This window comes from Rhinolophus sinicus, chromosome 1 (assembly GCF_057876585.1).
Source record: "Rhinolophus sinicus isolate RSI-liver-muscle chromosome 1, RSI-T2T, whole genome shotgun sequence".
In the NCBI taxonomy this organism is placed as follows: Eukaryota; Metazoa; Chordata; class Mammalia; order Chiroptera; family Rhinolophidae; genus Rhinolophus; species Rhinolophus sinicus.
The window spans coordinates 26,022,041-26,042,345 of NC_142501.1; the positions used below are offsets into that span (position 1 = coordinate 26,022,041).

At 46.1% G+C, this 20,305-nt stretch overlaps 1 protein-coding gene across 2 annotated transcripts in view; it reads left to right on the forward strand.

Annotated features, from left to right (window-relative positions):
* The window catches only part of CLSTN3 (calsyntenin 3), a 27,780-nt gene extending 19,859 nt beyond the window's left edge, over positions 1-7,921 (forward strand). For both annotated transcript variants that reach the window (XM_019754373.3, XM_019754371.3), the window contains exons 15-18: positions 443-588; positions 824-959; positions 6,657-6,859; positions 7,102-7,921. In XM_019754373.3, coding sequence (XP_019609932.1) covers positions 443-588; positions 824-959; positions 6,657-6,859; positions 7,102-7,242 — 626 coding nt within the window. In that variant the 3' untranslated portion in view covers positions 7,243-7,921. The remainder of the gene's footprint in view (positions 1-442; positions 589-823; positions 960-6,656; positions 6,860-7,101) is intronic.
* Positions 7,922-20,305: the final 12,384 nt, after the last annotated feature.

Sequence of the window (20,305 nt, forward strand, 5' to 3'; positions counted from 1 at the left end):
TGGTAGCTTCCAAAGGAAGCCTGCTCTTCTCCAAAAGAACCTCCATAAGGGAGGGTGGGAAATAATGGGCATAACCAGTTCTCTCCTATTTCCGTTCCCTACCAGAGCCTCCCTGATGACTTCTGTATTTCCCCCTCTCTCCATTTTCCTCCTGCTTGCCACCTACCTTCTGTGTCACAGGGTGTCCTTATTTCCTTCTCTCCATCTCTACCCAGAAGCCACAGAGCTATTAGAAAAGGGCAGAGCAGGAAATGCAGCCTATCTCAGTCAGTCAGAGTTGGGTGCAGGGCGGAGAGGAGCATCTCTTCCCCTTAGAACTTGGGTCTCACCCCTGTTGAAGGGTGGGACAAACGCATTGTATGCTGGTGGGAGTCTGGGCGAGAGAGTCCAGCCCTGGACATCTTTGTTGGCTCCCGCACTGAGCTGCTTCCTCGTGTCCCAGGGGTGGAGAGCATCACTGTGTATGAAGAGATCCTGAGGCAGGCTCGTTATCGGCTGAGGCATGGAGCTGCCCTCTATGCCAGGAAATTCCGGCTTTCCTGCTCAGAAATGAATGGCCGTTACTCCAGCAATGAATTCATCGTGGAGGTACCCAGAGAGTCTCCATCCTTCCACAGCCAGCCGCCACTGGCGAGGAGCCATGGCAGAGTAGACTGAAGCCGATAGGTGGTGAATGGAAGTTGGGAAGCAGGGTGGACTCCTGGACCTGGTGGTGGATGGGGAAGAAGAAGTAGCTGTGGGGCAATGGTTAAAAGATGGCTCTAGAGAGGAGGAGTTGGACCTGGGGAGGAGCACGAATGCTCACCAAGCCCTCTCTCCTTAGGTCAATGTCCTGCACAGCATGAACCGGGTTGCCCACCCCAGCCACGTGCTCAGCTCTCAGCAGTTCCTGCACCGTGGTCACCAACCACCCCCTGAGATGGCTGGACACAGCCTGGTCAGCTCCCACCGAAACTCCAGTACGTAAGGCTTCTTGGGGCCAGCTGGGGTGGGCAGGTGGAAGGAGACCGGGTTGGGCAGAGGCGTCCTCCCCCTCTACCACTGGGAGGAGAGGAGGGGTGGAGCAGTGGGTTCTGTCCCCTGTGGTACCTGACTTAGTTGTCAACTGTGTTCCAGTTTCTTTAATGTCTTGGATCATTAACTTTGCCTCGTGAAGAACATGAGCCTTGTGTCATGGCAGGGGGCACTCCTGCCTGGAATCACGCAGTCAGTGTGGGGTTTGGGCAAAGCCTTTGCTGTCCCTGCTGCCCTCCTACAACAATATCAAGTTAGCCCTGGCCCTGGATCGTCAGTAGTGAAGCTATCAAGTATTTATAAGCATTTACTGTGTTCTAGCACTGTCCTAAAGTACTATTAGGAATATAAAAGAATTATAGGATATAGTCCCTATCCTCAAGGAGGAAGTTGACGCTATTAGTACATGTGTGATTATGTGCTATCTATAAAGTCATAAGACTATTTCTAAAACAAAATATGCAAATATGCAAAGTGTTACATCCAGATGGAGTGCTGCCCTTCAAAGCAATCTCATTTCCTGGCCTTGGCCCTTCACCAGTGACACAATTTTTTTATTCCCAAGTTAAGAGTTGCCTAATTGTAGAAAAAGTAGAAATAATAAGTATAAAGAAATCAGCTATAATTCCATCACAGAGAAGAAACCATTGTTAATATGGTTTATTATGTGCCAGTTTTCTTCTACGCCTATTTATTTTCCTTTTTACAAAGTTGGGATCCAGCTCTTTTGTAACCTGAAATTTACACCTAATATATTATTAAAAACTGCAAAATGATTCTGATGTTGCTGAAAATGATTTTTGGAATCCTTTTCAAGAATTGCTTTTGAAGTCAGCTTATGAGATGCATTTATTTTATTTATTTATTTTTGGGACACAGCTTGCTTTTGGCCTAGTTCAGTATTACCCAACTTCAGCACCCACTTTTGTCAGAGTTGGCGCTGGATGTCATTTTACTTTGTTAAACATTAAACCCACTCTCAAAGGCCACAGATTTGTCACTTTTGAAAAAAGTCAAAAAAGTCAAAAGGCCTTGAGGAGTTTTAAGAACACTTTCTTGGTGGAAGAGGTTCATGGTCACCAAACACTATTCTAAAAGTACAGCACTCACTTCAATATGTGTAATAATAAGAGTAGCGAGGACATTAGTGTGTGCCAGACACCATACTCGTGGGCTTTTACACATTAACTCATTTAGTCATTACAAACAACAAATGAAACAGTTACTAGAATTATCCCCTTTGAAGGCAGGGAAATGGAGGCCCAGAGAGGTTAAGTAGCTTTTCTGAGCTCACACAGCTAGAAAGTGGTGGACTCAGGATTCAAATCCAAGCAGCAGGATTCTGGAAACTGTGCCCTAACCATTGCCTTCCATGCCCTCTCCATTTATGCTTGATGCTTTAAAAAAAAGTTATTAGTGTTAATACTTTAGAGTTGCACCCAATTTGAGGGAGCTCCTGAGGGATTCCCAGGGCTGCTTTGACTAAGGCTAGCTCTCTGGTGCCCCCTAGGACTCAGCCTGGCTTCCTCTCCTTAGGCAATGGCCACTACTACACTGTCCTTTGTGTTTCCTTTTCCCTGGAACTGGCTCCCTTCTTTCTTTTGCAGAGGTCTTTTTAAGTGTTTTACTGTGACTCCCTATAGCAGAGCAGATGGAAATAGGGACGAGGGGGGAGTACAAGGCATAACCAAATAGCAAAGCTTCCAAGAGGCTTTGCTCGATCTTAAGTTGGTAGAGACATGTGAGTGAACTAAACCTGTTTTTTGTTAAATAGACCCTTGGGGCCAGCTTCTAACTTCTTCTCACGATTCCCTAGCTCTTTCTCCAGTTCTTTCCCTGGGAATAATCCCACTAAACCTCATCTGGGTTGGATACTGGGTCCTGCTATATAGGTTAGGCTCAGGATAGATCCGGATTTCACTGCTGCTGGGCCCCATGATATTCTCAGTCTTTGTTCTCTGTGGTATGAGGTGCCAGGGGAGAGAGTCCCCCATTCTAAGTACTCAAGAGTACTCTCCTCATCCTCATCCTCCCAGCTGCCTGGGGGTGCTCTGGTTTTGTAAGTGCTGCCCTCACTTCGCCTCCCCTTCCACTGTTCTGAGCTGATGTCCCGGCCAACCACTCTTCTTCTGAGATCGCAGCTGAAAGCGGCATCCTGCTTTTGCTTTTTCCCTTATTTTGTTGTGAGTAGCGTGCAGAGTGCCATGTTCACCTGAAGGCATTGGGGATTGACGTCTGCTGAGCTTACCAGGAGATCCAGTCCATAAAACCTGGTCCATATGCCTCCTTAAGGTGGTCCTTCCCCATCCCCTCCCAACCCCAAGAGTTGTGTTCCAGAATTATGGCCTTGCAACTTCAAATTCCTCTAACCATGGGGAAGCAGTAAGAGATACCATTTCCTCCAAAGGGACAGGAGGTTCATTTGTCTGAAGGGCCTCAGTGCATCAGAAAAGAGAGATCAGTGTGAAATGGGGTAGTCAGGGGATGCTTTGTGGTGCACATAGAGTTTGAACTTGGACCTTAAAAGTAGAAGGGATTTTGGATGGTCGTGAGAGAGAATGAGAATTTGAGAATTGGGGGTAGATTGTTGGTATGGAGTGATTATGGTTAAGGAGAATAAGGTAGTCTGAGAAGGGTGAGAATGATGAAGGTGGTATTTATCTAGTCCTCCCAAACTGTGATGCACATCAGAAGCACCTGGGGAGCTGTAAAATCTCTTGGTGCCTAGGTTGCAGCCCATATCAGTCCAATCAGAATGTCTGGGGGTGGGAACCAGGCATCAGTGGTTTTCAAAAATCCTCAGGTGATTCCAATGTGCAGCACAGCTTGGGAATAATTTCCCTACGTTGTTTCCTACAAGGCTTTGCAGAAGACCTGCAGTGCAATAGGATAAAGGTAGAAAATGAATTAGGAAGTGAGGAGGAAAGAACAATGATGAAAGAAGAATAAGATGAAGCCAGGGAATAAAGTCAGTTCATAAAATACATACTGAGAGGCTGCACAGTTGCTAGAGTGGGCCAGAACTTTGACTGAGTTTCCTTGTAGCTAAAGCGAAAGGGAACCTGATCAGTTATGCAGGTCATTTGATAGGAGCCAACTAGGATTTCAGGAGAAGCCCTGGGACAAGGGCAGGAACCAGTCTCTCCCAAGGGTCTTCATAAAGGTGGCACCATGCAGGGTTGTGGACAGGCCTTTCACCAGTGTTCTCACTGTTGATTGAAACTAGTTCACATGGGCCATTTGCTAACATACCCCTTCATGTTGACTATGGAGGTCGTTCAAGGCCAGAAGTAACTGGTCAGATTTAATGCAGTAAGAAAGGTTGACTGTACTTCTTAAGATTTAGATTTTTGTCTGTAGCTAATTTAAAAATCCTTCCATCTCCCTGTCCTCCTGGCTCATTTTAAACTAATTAACCATGCTTTTTGACCTACAGATAGAGTGTCTGCATTTTGTCTTTCCTGTGGTCGTTTCTTATTCCTAGCAATCAACTTTTTATTTCCTTCACCAGGCTAGGGGCTCAGAGGGACAAATGCATTTGATTAAGGCACAAACCAGAAGCTTTGACTTCTCTTCGTGCCCTACAGCAAGTTCGCCTGCTGTGGCCTCCACTCTGAGAGGGAGGTCTCCACTCCTTCAAGAGCCTGGGCTTAGCCCAGGGGCATTCTACTGGTGGAATCACTACTCCCTGATCTTGCCCATTGACATGGAGACCTGGGAGGGGCTGTGTCCTGCAGAAAGATCCTCTCTGGCCCCCTCTTCCCTCCTCCCCCATCCCCAGGCAGTTGAGAAATGCTAATCCAGCCAGGCCCATCTCTGCCCTGGAGCCAGTGCCCAGGGAGCCTGCCTGCCTTGTTCAGCAGAATCAGCCGTAGCTGTTGAGTGGCCCCAAGTGGGCTATGGGTCAGGTCAGGATGGGGACCAACTTGGCAGAGAGCCATCAGGGCGGCCCCACGGAGGTGTAAGGCTTGTGTGCCGGCTCAGGCAGGGCATTATCCACATACCTGGTTGGCCCTGGCATGTGGCAGCATGCGTGCTGGCTACCAGGGAGAAAAGGACTGTGGCAGGGTGTGCGGGGCTCCTGTGCTTTGTGCTTCTCTGTGCTCTGCTCTGTCTCTTGACATGTGAGTCTTAGAGGCTAAATTTGGGTAAATTTGGGATTGGGAGATATATGTGGGTAAATTTGGGATTGGGAGATATATCTGTGATCTGGACCATAATGTGTGTATGTGGAGAATACATGTAACAGTCCCACAGCAACGGGACTTCCCAGAGTCTGAGCCTCACGGAATCTCTGTAGTCAGGTGAGCTACTGTGCATACAAACGGCAGGCTGGGGTGTGCACAATGTGGGGTGTAGTGACCCAGCTTCCTGTGAGGGCTCTAGGCCTGGGGATGTATATGTGGGATCTCTACCTCCACCTGCTGTCCTTGGGGCTGTGGGCTCTTCTGCTTTGCCTCCTCCTGCTTCTCCGAGGGCTGTGTGTGTGTGTGCAGGAGGGGGGTAGGGCTGTGCTCAGGGCTGCTCGCTCTGTGGCCCTCGCAGCACATGTCTGTGGTGTTTATGTCTTCCTTCAGGGGGTGGCCTGGTCTGCCCAGCTGGCAGGGAGCTGGGTGACGCTGCACCTATGGCTCTTCTCTGCCTTACTGGATGTCCTCAGACACATCCCCTTGATCCTGCTGTGCGAGCAGGCCGCCAGGTGGCTGGTGCAGGCAGCTGTGTGGGCTAGCAGAGGCCTGGCTCGGGTGAAGGGTGTGGTGAACTTTGTCCAGCTGTGTGCCCACACGTTCTTCCTGGGCATGTTCCTGTGCATGCATATCTGCTTTGCCGCCGTCAGCTCTAGGGTCCGTGTGAGAGTTCACATGCCCTTTAGTGTCTCACTGCCCTTCGTGGTCCATGCTCCCCTGAGCCTGGGCCTTAAAGTGAGGCTGCAGGGCCACAGACATGACAGGGCCAAGGAGAAGGTGGGTGTGCCTCGGGGGGACATACGGGAGGAGCAGAAGCCTCAGATGTCCAGGAGCCCCAAGCCCACAAGGAGAAGGGTGGTAGCACCGAGCAGGAGTGAGCTCAGTCCAGGTGGGTAAGTGAAGGGGCTGCTCTTTGCCCCGTGGACCTGTCCCCAGCCTTGGGCATTCTCTCCTCCTGCACCATCAAGCCCCTGTGGCTGCCTCTTTCTTTCCCCCACTGGGCACTGGGCTCCTTGCTAAGCCGAGTGGTCCCTGGGGAAGACACAGGCAGGATGATGTAGGCACGTTCCAAACCTTGTCCTCTGCCCGCTGAGAATAGGGCTGCCCCTGACAGCATTGGGCTGGGAGCCCTTCTCCTCCCCTGCCCTTGCTCCCCACATCCCTCCCTCCCTCCCTCCCTCCCTCCCTCCCTCCCTCCCTCCGTTTGTCTCTCTGTCCCTTTATCCCTAGCAGCAGCTGCTGCACTGCCCCTTCCTTCCCGATGTCTGGACTTTCCTGCTGGGGCTCTATTTATCTTCTAGCATCTACAGGGTAGTCCCCTTTTCTAGGCCTTCTTGGATCCTATCCTCTCTTCCTCGGAGACTCCCTTTGCCCAGGACCCCTTGTCCGCTCCCTGTGCTGAGGCCCCTCAGGCGGGCCAGGCCACGGTCTCCTCACTGCACCTTCTCCCCACAGTGGTCCCCAGCGCAGCGACGCTCATCATCGTGGTGTGTGTGGGCTTCCTGGTGCTCATGGTCATCCTGGGCCTGGTACGAATCCACTCCCTTCACCGCCACGTCTCAGGGGCCGGTGGGCCCCCAGGGTCCTCCGGTGACCCCAAGGACCCTGACCTCTTCTGGGATGACTCAGCTCTCACCATTATCGTGAACCCAATGGAGGTGAGTGGCCCTGAGGAGTGGGGAGGTCTGCTGGGTCAAGATTCGGCTGGAACATACACAGTGAAGAACTCTGAGGAGCGGCTAGGCTCTGGGCACAAAGCTCTGGGTTGAGTCGCCATGAGCAGGAAGGAGAAAGTTTTTTGTGGGGGAGGAGGTGGGTAAGGTGACTTGGGGAGTGTGGCCCCACCGAGCGGCGCTGGGGTGTGTGCAGGCTGCTGAGCCTCTTTTCCCCCCTTCTCCAGTCCTACCAGAATCGGCAGGCCTGTGTGGTGGGGGCTGCTGGTGGCCAGCTGGAGGACGAGGACAGCAGTGACTCAGAGGCAGCCGACTCACCCAGCAGCGACGAGAGGCGCATCATTGAGACCCCCCCACATCGCTATTAGGGCCTATACCCCGCCTCTAACAGAGAATTCTGCCCTGGTGAGACAGAGACACACCCCTGGAAAAGAGAGAAGGACATTCTAAGAGAAGAGACACCAAGAGGGAGAGAATTTGAGTCGTCCTTTAATCTCAAAATCCCAGTGAGCTCCACTGGAATCTGCTTGCCCCCCACCCCCCGCTCTCCTCCCTCCCCAGCCCACTGCCCTCTCATGCCTCTGGGCCCTTCTTCAGCTGGTGTAGAAGACTTTGGCTGCCTTTTTTCACCCCCACAGCAGCCTTCCTCTTAGCTCACCCATGTCTCTGTCTCTCCCCGCACCAGCTATGCGCTGTATTGGGGGTAGGGTGTTAATAGCAATGAGAGCGGCCAGGGGTGGGATTGAAGGAACCCTCTACGCTGCCCTTTCCTACTCTCCTGTTCATGAGGCCTTCCTCCCCCCAGCACCCTCTGAGGGGCCTTCCTGCTTCCCTTATGATCCCTCGCCTCTGTCCATTTCACTCTGGGGACCCCTGCTTCTTCACCGTGCCCACTTTCCTTCCTTTGTTCTCCTCTTTCCCCACCTGCCCTTGCCTGATGGCCTACAGCCCCTGCCCCACAGCCACAACATCACCTTGTTGTGGCTAGGCTGTAGGGGTGGGAGTGGGCGTGGGAGACCCAGTGTATTATATATAATGTATATTTTTTCATGTTGTCGTGAGTGCAGCCCCTGTATTCCGTGTGCAGCTCACAGCCTTGTGTGTGTGTGTGTGGCATTGTCATGTCCTGGGGTGGGGGTAATGGGTATGTGTATGGTGAGGGAGGGGACACACCCGAGGGTTTTCAAATAAAACAACCAGAAAAAAGCTGTGAGCGGCCTCCTGCCTGCCTGATCCCATGTGGGTGCTGTGTGGGTGATGGGCCCTCGGTGAGTCTCACGGCCCATTTGGGTCTCTGAGCAGGGCTGAGGTGAGGGGGTCAGGGCTGGTTGTCTTGAGTGCCAAGCCACAGGCAAGTAAGTCAGGGGCTGATGGTTCCCATTGCTTTTTTCCCCTCAAGACTCCCTGGAAAAGCATCAATGATTCAGGGGATGCTGCAGATGCCTGGGCTTTGTGGGGTTGCTGTCAGTCCCTTCCAATCCCTTGGAATATTCTGCCTGGAGCACATGGGCTCCTAGCCTGGGAGTCCAGGGGGAGAGGGCGGGCTACCCTGCTATTCGTAACAAGAGACAATGGGCTCTGAGACATGTTCCCTAGGTAGTAAGGGATCTGTAGTGGGAGTATCCTTCCTGTGTCGTCCCTGCCCCAGGAAATGCCAGGGATGAAAGTCTTAATTCCTTTCTGTAGGATGAGGGTGTTTGAGTATCAGTAGTGTTTTTTGGGGTTCTTGTTAACAGGTGGGGTGGACGTGGAGCTCACTGGCCTACCCTGTGCCCCATCCAGTGCCCAGTCTTATTTCTGCTGGGTGCCCCATCCTTACCCATGGCTTAACGACCAGCTGTGTATAGATGCCTCCGCATACATTTCCTGACCCCTATTTACAGCTTCTTATTGGTTTGTCTACTCAGGCATCCTGTGCCTCAAACTCAACCTTTGCCTGAATTCTATTCTATTCTCGCTTAACTTTCCCTATTGCCTTTCACCAAGTTACCTAAGTCAGAAACCTGGGAGTCAGTCTACATTTCTCCCTCTCCCTTAGCTTCATGTCCAAATGATGATGAAACCGTGTAATTTTTACCCCTCAAAATTTCTCAGAGAGATATATATATATATATATATATATATATATATATATATATATATATATATATATTTTATTATTATTTTTATTTTTTCTCTTTCCCCTACTGCTGCTGCTGTCTTGATTGATTCACACCCTCTTCAATACAAGCCTGGTCTGTTGCCAGGGCCTCCTACCTGCTGCCTACCTGTTCTCCTTGCCTCTGGTGTCTTGCTCCACTCCAGCTCAACTTTGGGTCTGAGTGACCCGTCTAAAGTGCAACTCTGGTTATGCCATTCTCTTAGAACCTTCTCTACCTCCCAGTCACTGCCAGGGTCAAGTCCTGATGCCTTGCGAGGCCCCTTAACCCAGGTGTGTCAGGCCTTACCTCCCTCCCTGGCCCCTCTCTGCCAGCACCCCCGCACACCTGGGCTCCAGTCACATAAACCACTAATACTGCCCCACACTCACCCTGCTCTTTCCTGCCTGCGTGTCTGCGTGTACTGTTCCCTCTGCCTATTATGTCCTTTCCCCTTTGTGTGCTTATGTTCTAATTAACTATTCTACTTATATACTTACCTATTCTACTCTGTTTGCAATCTTCTACTTATCACTGTAGACCCAGTTTGAATGTTGCCTCTTTCAGGAAGTCTTCTGTGCTCTGGCATCTCTTATTCACTCCTCCATCACACTTCCTACTACACTATAAGGTACATGCTGTCTCTACCACCAGCTTTGCTGTATCCTCAGCAACTCACATAGGACATGGTACATGATAGGTGTTCTGTAAATGATGAATGAGGTGATGTGTGTGGCTCTCATTTATTTGTAGGAGGGGAGAGGAGAACTGCTCTAGTGGCCCTCTGTCCTGGAAGGTTAGTGGCGGGGCCGCCTGGATGCCAAGCTGACATTTCCATGTCTGTGGCAATAATATGTGGGAGACAGCTCTACCTGTTCAACCTGAGTCCCTGAGAGAGTCAGGTGACGACTCAATAGGTAGAGCCTTCAGACATTGGAGAGCCTTAGCTCTCAGAGGGGTATGAGAGTTTTTTTAGTTTGTGGCCTTGAATTTCAGTGAGTTCACCTCCCTCTCCTGTCTCTTGCCATCCCTTCTCATCCTGACCCACCCCAGCCTCAGAGACCACAGCTTCCCATGCAGAGGTGCTGAACCCAAGTGCATCCCATTGTTTCTGTGTTTGCCCTTGGAGCCCTTGCACTGTGGCTGAGACTCGGGCATTGAGTCTTTATTCACCTCCAGTTCAAGCCCAAGCCCTAGGGAGCAGGTGGGGGAGAGGACAAGCTTGCCATGAACTCTGTCCCCCCACCCCTCCATGTACACACATCTGCAGTGCAGAATGGCAATGGCAGCGTAGTCTTTTTTAGCATCTGCCCAACCTCAGATGGACGTGCGGCCTTCCTGGATCATCTGTCTCTGGGAGCAAGCATCCTCTGAAATGCACCATTCTACATTAGTTCCCTGGAGACTCTCCAGAATCAGAGCCACTGACCACTGATTATGTCTTATAGGTGTGACTTTTCCTGTTCCTAGTCTTCAGCCTCAGTGTCTGACAACCCAGATCACAGTGTATGGTTACCGCTTTCCCCCTATATGACACTTGGACAAGTAGATGAATCATGGGTGGGAGGAGGTGGTGTAAGTAGGAGACTGGAGGCCTGGAGAAGACCTTGAACTCCTTGTGCCACCATATACCCCATACTACCCTGTTCCCCCAAAATAAGACCTAGCCGGACAATCAGCTTTAATGTGTCTTTTGCAGCAAAAATTAATATAAGACCCGGTATATATTATATTACACCCAGTCTTATATTATAGTAAAATAAGACCGGGTCTTATATTAATTTTTGCTCCAAAAGACGCATTAGAGCTGATTGTCTGGCCAGGTCTTATTTTGAGGGAAACACTGTTCTTGCCTGCTGGCTCACCCTCCTCTCAATCTCAGTCTATCTCTCCATTCCCTCTCCCTTCTCCCTCTTCCTCTCCCCTTCCCTCTTCTTCCTCCCCCCCCCCCCACCCCACACACACTGGAAACAGGAATCAGGAGTGCAGCAAGATGCCAACTCTGATCATGCAGAGAGGACAGCAGGCACGAGTCCAAATGGGTTTTTATTTTGTTGCTTAAGATCTCCTGGAAGGATGTTCCCTAACCTCTCTCACAGAAGCTGGCGAAGCCTTAGGGTGCCAGGCCTTGGGTAAGGTTTCCAATTTACCCATTCCCATTTAATTTGAAACAGCAAACACATCCCCTTTGGCCTAACTCCATTCTTTCCTTCTGCACTGGAGGGCTGCTTTCCTCTGAAGTCCACTCTGCACTGAAAATTAATTAGCTTCCTGAAAGGTACATGATGAAGAGCTATGCCCTGGGGAAAAGCCATGCTATAGAGGCAGATATGGTAACCACTAGTTCAAGAACAAAGTGTGTCTTTCTTCCCATTATCAGACCTGAGACCTGAAAACTCACCTTTGTGCCTTCTGGGTGGTGGACACACATACACGGGTAGTGTGTAAACGTAGGAGGGCTCTGCCCACTTCAGGAGTCTCCATCCCACCTGCAACCTTCGGGCTGACGCACCAATCAGCAACAATTTGGAAACCCCACCTACCAACCCTCACCCTGGGGGTTTTGTGGGTGGGTCAAGAATGACATTTTTTGCTCACAGTCTTCTAGGAGCTATGGAAGATCTCATAGTCCCTTCGATTTCAATCTCTAAAGTGTGGCTCCTGGTTCCCCCATACTTATCACATCTCAGGGCTCCTCTGGACTGTGTGTTGATCCGGTGAATCCCTCACATCCTGGGATGTTTAAGAGGGGTGTCTGAAGATGAGTTTGTGTGCACTGTGTTCCTCCGTGCACTGAGGGTATGTTTTCCTGGATTGCACCTCCTGAGAACATTTTCCTCACCCAGCATCCTTTGGGCAAGTCCCTGGTGGGCGGGCACCTCTGACAGACAGAGAGGAAGAGCTGGCACACTTATTTTCACAGCACTGCTGTCACTGCATCTCCTGCAGTACCACACTGTCGCTCCCTTAAAATACCCACGTCCTACAGGAAAAGGACAGATGAGGGCTTAAATTTAGCAACAGTGGGGAGGGGGAGGGGGGCAATAGAGACTCTGGGATGTGGTAGAGCTGGCTTTGTCAGAAGAGTTAGGAACCCCAAGATGCCTGGGAGAGGGTTCTACTCCACAAGATTAAGGGGACGTCTGTCTCAAATATCCAATCTCAAAGACCTGACTCAAATTTCTCAGGTTCTCATCCCGGCTCTGCAACCCTCTCTCATCTGTCCATCAAATGTCGTATTTCCCCCTTAAACATGTGATGTGCAGTTGGGATTATGCTGCCATCTCCCCATAGGCTGCAGCGTGGCTGACTTGGGTGGGGGGTGGAGGGTGGAGAGAAGGCTGGTAATGGACAAAAGCAATGTTTGAGATTTTAAGATAGGCCTCTGAAGTGAGGGCAGTCTTCCTTCATTCCATGGTGCTATAGATAGGGAAAAGTGCAAAAGGCGTGAAGCAGTGACAAGAGGGTAATACATCTTCCAGATGACAACTGGGCAAAGCCCCAGGGTATCAGGTGGACTTAAGCTGCTCATGCTACCTTGTCCCCTGAAAGTTTATCAGTCCCCTTACAGACCACTAGGCCAAGGACCCTCTACCTCAGGCCTCTATTCTTGACATGCCATCTTGTTGCTTTGAGGAAATCCTAGGGCACGGAAGGCTGCTCTTGCCAGGTGAGGTGGTAGGGAGCAGGATGGAGGAGAGCTTTACTGTCAGCTCTGCCTCTGTTCAAATCCCAGCAGCCGAGTGTTTAGTCTTGGTCTTTTAACCACTCTAAGCTTTTGTTTGTCACCTAAAAGGGTCGGGGGTTGGGGGGGAATTGCTTACTCAAAGGGTTGTGAAGCTTAAGTAAAATAACTTTTTCTGAAGTAACTCAGAATCAGCATATTGCAAGCTAGTTATAATTTTCATTAATTATCGGGAGATGGACAAAACCATCCCTAGCTCCAGTGACAATGGGGGTCTTTAAAAAGCATGATGTTCTTGGGATGGCAGGCTCCCTAGAGTTTCTTCCATCCAAAGCCCAGACAGCACAGGGTTGTGGATTTGAACACATGCTTTGGAGTCAGGTACACTTGTTTTTTTTTTTTTTTTTCACCTTGGCAGTTTACAGTAGCTTATTGTGGCTAATGCCTATAGGAGAGTGACTATTTTTTATGGTTACCAGGCTGTTTTAAATAGGCACAGGGTTATTTTTTAATAGCTAGGGGGCTTTAGCAACAGCAGCTGCTAGTGTCTTAGCAAGCAAGAGCTCACAGGCTTTTGGGTTCCAACTTCTGTGACTGACCTTGAGCTAGATGGTTTCCGCCCAATTAGTGCTTCCTGGATAGCTCTTCCTTTTTGATCTCGAATGAATGTGGCTTCTCATATTGGCCTTTTATTTTTAAGTTACCAGGTGAATGAATAACTTTTTGTACTTCTGTGTTTTCCAGCCAGGTTTTCAGAGCTAAGTTGCATTCCTGAGCACGTGTGTGTGAGTTCTGTGCAGGTCCAACTAGGTCATGCCTGGTCAGCCTCTTAACTAGCCTTGTGGACTGTATGGGAATGAGGTGTGGAACAGTCAGTATCATTAGGTTTGCCCACAAGTTCCCAAGAGTTACCTCTAACCATCTCAAGTTGGTCTAGAATTGTAACTTTTAACTTCCTTTGGTTAATAATGCAATTTTTGGCTATGAATTTGAATTTGGGAGACCCAGATTGTGACTTTAGCTACCAACGAAGGTATATATTTTTTCCAATGAAGAGATCAAAAGGAGTGGGGATCACTTATTACATAAGGAACATACCATTTTCTTAATATAAAGAAAAATTGAACTTACTGCAAACCCAAAGGCTCAAAAAGGCAACTGAAAATGCCCGTGTCTGGAAGATTCTGACTCTAAGAATCATGTTTGCTCAAAGTCAAGGAAGAACTGCTTAAAAACAACAACAACAACAACTAAACAACATAGGATTTGGTCTTACTCTCGGAATAGGAGAGGTGGAAATTCAAAGAAAGAAATAAAAGGCACTGCTCAAGCTTATAAACATTATTAGAACACTTAAGACAAATCAAACATCTAAACATGGTAAATCAAATAATTAGATTTATAAGAGTTGCTTATGTTATAAAAAAGATTTTGCATATGAGGATTTTAAGTTTACCTTGTCAGACAATTGAAATGCATGAGAAAAAAAATCAAATATATGAAGCATATAAATATGATCTAAAACAGTTATGGAAATGTTACGAACTCTGAAGAGGAGACTAATAGTTAAGGAAATTTAAATTTGTTCAATTTGAGTTAAACATCAATCAAAGAATAAATGAAAATAATTTTTAAAAATTTTATAAATAGATTGCAGGATTTGTAAGTTGAATATAAAAGCTTAAAAAAACCCAGATTTTATACTGATAATTTTAATAAATTAAGTATTAATTTAAAACCCAGGTAACTGGAAATAGTCTTTTCCACACACATTAGACATTAAAAATATTCATAATGTTGGGGTGTTTGTAGAGCTTGTATCATGTTGTTGGATCAGAAAGAGTGATGGGATCTAAAGAAATCTGAGACGGGGAAGACATGGCTCAGAGAAGACTGGAGATACCACAAGGGAGCTCTGGTCTAGGATACAACTGAGCAGTGGCCCCTCAAAGCTACGGTAGAGTCCATGATAGAACAAATTAAAGGGGTTATGTTATTAAAAAATGAACTATGGTAGATATGTGGAACTTATTTAATGGCATACTGTACTAGAAATCTAAAGAGCTGCAGAAGACTTAAAACCAATTCTTGTTATAATTTTTAAAAAGATTGTGAAATTATCAAAATGCACATGAATCAAGTTTTAATATATTGTATGATGGGTAGATGAGGCTGTCCATTGTATCACTTCTTTCTTTGAATTCTCAGGCTAGGTTTGGCAGTGAAAGAATTCCGTAATATTAACAAATTCAACAAAAGGTAAATATATGGAAAAAAAGGAAACAATTGAAGATTGACGATTGGAAGACTGAAACAGCTATACCAACCTCTTGACTGAAAAGCCCTTTCAGTGGAGTTTAATTTCATAGTCACCAGCATAGCCTGGACCCTAGTGACCAGAAGGGTGAACTGTTGTAAAGATCACCAGCTGTTCACCAAACTTTGGTCCAGATCATTGTGGGCATACAGCTAAATTACATTTCCAAGCCTCCTCTTGCTATTACGATGGGCAAATGACTAAGCATTTGCCAATCGAATTTGAAGATTATGCCACATCAAATCTCTTGATTGGAGAATCCACTGTCTCAGTGGAGTTTAATTTCATAGTCATGGGCATAAGCTGACACTGAAACAAATACAATCCCATTACTCCTTTTCTGTAGTTACTTCTGAGTCTCCAGTATGGGCTTTGGCTGCTGTTATACGGTCTCCTATCTGCAAGTCTGAAATCCACAAAGCTCTGAAAACCAAAAGTGTTTTTAATAAGTCTTGTGCCAAAATTCATTTGGTGGCAAAATCTGCCCTGAACAGGTGAGGCTGCTTATAGGCTTCATCTCAAAGCAAATATTCATGTATTTTATAGAAGAAGTATTAATGTGCTCAATTCTAGGGTGCTGCCCCAAATCTGGCTGGGGTAGGTGTGTAATTCATATATACTGGTATGTAATACATATACTATATTACCTTATTAAAATCCCCAAAGTTCTGAATATGGAAACACACTTGTCCCCAAGAGTTTTGGATAAGGGACTGTGAACCTGAGGAAATGTGGGTCTGGATCATACAATGTTTAGTCTTAGATTCTGGAAACACTATTTTGCTTGGGATAATCACTTTTGAATTAGAGACCCAGGCTATTTCTGTCTGGTGCCTCTGCCATTTTCAACACAGGATATCGAAGGCCACTATGTATGGCTGCTGCACCAAGCTGGAAAGAGTATGAGTCAGAGGATGGCACATATGGGGATTTCACAGGCCAGCCCTGGAAGTAGTGCTCATCCTTCTGCTCAGTTCCATTAGCTAATGTCCAATCATTTGGCCACTGTAACAGCTGAGGAGGCTGAGAAATGTAGTTTAGCTGTGTGCCCAGGAGGAATGAGGTTTAATAATCAACTGGCAGTCTTGATGACAGTCCATCTTTCTGGTATTTTTGGTGAAATATCTGTTTCACCTTTTTCCCCCACATAGATAATACATTCACCCGCTTCTCAAAGATGCACTGAGGTCCTATCCAAGCATTTCTGGATGGTGTATACTATTCTCCATGTGACTCCTCATGGTTTAGTGACTTATGAGCTAAAAAGACGCGTTAGTGACAAGATTTGCTATGACTGTATTAGAGTTCAACTTTTTTGTTTTTCAGTTTGGGAATATTATAAGCAATGCTGCCATGGACATCCTTGTACCTGTGCACTAGCAGATGCGCAGGTACAAGAGTTCCCCTAGGTAAGAGTGGATTGAGGTTTGGTCATGTACAACTTTACTACATAATGATAAACTGATTTCTGTTCAATAAATCAATTTATCTATCAACACATCAATTTATCTATCCTGCTCCTTGCACCAAATAGCATGTTGTTTGTAAGTCTTGATATCTGGTAACGCAAATGCTCTCACCTGTACTTCCTCAGGACTATTTTAACTATTATTGACTCCTTGCTCTATCAAGTGAATTTTAGAATGAGTTTGTTTAATAAATTAAAAATTCTTATTGAGGATTAACAATCAATTTGGGGAATTTCCTATCTAAGAATACTCTCTATTTAGATTTTCTTTAATGCCTTCTAATAAACTTTTAAGTTTCTCCATAAAACTCTAGCAAATCTGTTGGAATTAACTCTGGCATTTTATATTTTTGTTGCTATTGCAATTGTTACCTTTTTAAAAATTGTAGCTTGAGTTTTGCTAAAATATAAAAATAAAATTAATTTTTACTTATTGATTTATTTCCAAAACCTTATTAAAGTCTATTATTAATTCCACTAATTTATCTATATATGGTTTGGGAAGGTGGGAAGGGGAGAAGGAGTATGGAGACAATAACTCCCCTGTGAATAAGAAGTTTTTGTTTTTTGAATTCTTATAAAGTTGATTTCTTGAGTTCAGCTTCTTTCTTTGCCCAATCCTACTTTCTTTGCTCTCCCACAGATATTGATTCTGAAGGCACTTCCCTATAAACACTATGCATGCAAATATCTTTTTTTTTTTTTTTTTTGCAGATGCTCTATTTCAATTGATAATACAATTTTTTTAAGAATTTTTTTTTTTTTTAATTGGGGAAGGGGAACAGGACTTTATTGGGGAACATTGTGTACTTCCAGGACTTTTTGTCCAAGTCAAGTTGTCCTTTCAATCTTAGTTGTGGAGGGCGCAGCTCAGCTCCAGGTCCAGTTCCAGTTGCCATTGCTAGTTGCCGGGGGCGCAGCCCACCATCCCTTGCAGGACTCGAGGAATTGAACTGACAACCTTGTGGTTGAGAGCCCACTGGCCCATGTGGGAATCGAACCAGCAGCCTTTGGAGTTACAAGCATGGAGCTCTAACCACCTGAGCCACTGGGCCGGCCCTTAAGTGGCTTTTTAAAGACACCATTCCTACAGGGAAAGAAGGGGCACCACATCATTACTGCCACAGGGAGGTAAAAGTCCAGGTTCCTCATTTGGCCTCCATTGATCCCTGAGGGGCTGGGGGCTTGTTACTGCTGGGCTGGGTAGGGGTGTTAGTTTCAGCTGCCCACAGTGGTCTTCACTGACATTGCAGGGGGTGGGGGGAAAGCCTAGTTACCAGCCCTTGGGGATGAACTCCTTAATTCCCTGACACCACCCCAAGGTGGGTATTATAGAGTCTCATGCAGCCTCATGAGGGTGGAAGTCTAGGCTCCCCTCTAGGATTTCGCTGGTGTGGGGGTGTGAGTGTGGCCATAGTTTTTTATTTGGTGTTTGGCTGGAGCAGAGTAGTTATTACCTAGAAGTTTCTGTCTTTGTAGGCTATCCCCTTCCTGGTCTTTTGGCTAGAGAAAGAAGGCTTTTATTGGAGTTTTTTTGTTTGTTATGCTGTCCAGGTTGCTGACTTCTGTAGCATCCAGTTAGGGATAGAGGAGGCCAAAAGAAAGCCCATGGAACTTACTACCAGGTTGTTTCTTGGGTCTTGAGGTTCCTAGTCAGTCTGCTTTCTTTTTCCTACCTTTCAGAATCTTATGTTTGTTTTACATATAATGTCCAGAATTTTTAGTTGTATTTAGTTATTTAGTGGGAGGAATAGAGCAAAGTATGTCATCTCCATCTTCCCGAAAGCAGAAGTCTTCCCACAAAACAAACAAACACACACAAACACATTACTTATCTGTGTATGCTGTAGATCAGGGGGGTCAAAACTGCGGCCCGCGGGCCAACTGTGGTCCACAATCATTGTTAATTGGCCCGCAGCAAATTCCAAAAATATATTTAGTTTACTTAAATAAACCAGGTGAGGCAATACATACTTCACCTCGAGTGAGTGGCCCGGCTGTTTGTGTATTTTACCGCATATGGCCCTTGGTGAAAAACGTTGAAAAAAGTTTGGACATCCCTGCTGTAGATATTTGGTAATAAATCATGAAAAGGGATCAAAACTACTCTTTTGGGGAAATACTCCCAAATAAAAAAACTTTCCTCCCTCCCTCCCTCCCTTCCTTCCTTCCTTCCTGCCTTCCTGCCTTCCTTCCTTCCTTCCTTCGGTGGAAAGAGAGGCTCGAGGGGTTCCTGGTCGGATTTTTGGCAAGGGTGAAATATTCTGAAACTTCCTTGGATTTCTAAAGATGGTAACATGTCGCTACAAGCAGGGATAAAAGGAATACGTACTACAATCCTTGTTGCAATCTGGGGGAATTCCCTGCTGTAGGTCCAGGATGGAATCAAGTACTTTGTACCCCAATTTAGGTTGGAGGTGGTGGATCTACCTGGGTACAGCTAGATCTCCTTACTATGAAAATTTTTAAAGCAAATTGAGTTGTCCAGGTATACCTTGATGGATCCAGCTTTGGAATTTTCTGCATCTCACTACACACATTTATTCCTTTGCAAAGTTGTGTATGCCAATGATGGCTACTGAATCTGAAAGGAGAATGGGTAATCATAACCAACGAAGACCTTCCAAATGTGCATGTGCGAAGCCTGTACCTTCGTTTGCAATTTCAAGGGCATGGACACTTCCATTACACTGCATCTTACGTTACTAAAAAGCTTAAGTAGCCAACCAGGTGGTTTCCCATTTCCAACTCCTCCCCTAACAAAAAGGAATACAGAATTCAACACTTACAAAGTAAAGAGATTTGTTGACTCAAGTGGAGTTGTGAAAGAAATTACTTGCATCTAAATGAGGCAATGAAAACTAGGTAAAATTGTAACTTGTGAGTTGGTTATCATTATCAGTTGAAGGAATAGCCTTAGGGATCCATGATACAACAGACAGAAATCTAAAACAAGCTGAGTGTTCACTTGTGATTCACAGCATTACTTTGTAAATATGTACCTCCTGGGTCTTGTGTCTTGGTCTCAAATTTCTGACCTTTACTTGTACTGTGGTTCCAAATTTAACCCAGTAATCTTGATCTACCCATGTCAATAAATTTGCTTTTCCAGAGGTGTGTAAAAGACTTTATCAGTTAAAATATTTGATGTTTAAGAGAATCTGATGTATTAGCATTCAATTTGGGAAATAAAGCTTTAGACTTGAGATTTTAAGAGGGCCAAGATAATTTGATAAATGTTTATAAATCTGATTTATTTGATTTACAGGATTGAATAAGAATTTAGATAGATTTTGCCTGATAATTTTGTTTACTGTCAAGCATTTTAAAATGTTTTAAAATATGTACATTATTAAATGCTACTTAGTTTAAACCATTTGAGGAAATTTAATTTTCAAAAAGGGAAAGTCCAGGATAATATATAAGACCATGTACTCTGGAATCAGATTGTATAGGTCAGGGATCAGCAAACTGTGGCCTGCAGCTTGTCTTTGTACAGTCTACAAGCTAAGAATGGTTTTGACATTTTTAAATGGTTGAAAAAACCAAAAGAATACTTTGAGACGTGAAAATGATATAAAATTCAAATTTCAGTGTCCATAAAAAGTTTTATTGGGACATAGCTATACTCACTGTATTGTCTATGGCTGTTTTCCTGCTACAACAGCAGAGTTGAGTTGTGACAGAGACTGCATGCTTTCAGTTAGACATTGCTCTCTCCAGGGAACCTCTTTTTGAAAGTATGCACTTCTCAGAGGGCATCCCTCCCTCCTTGGCATGGTTAAGTTTATTAGGTTCTAGGTATTTGCTTTACAATGGTAGC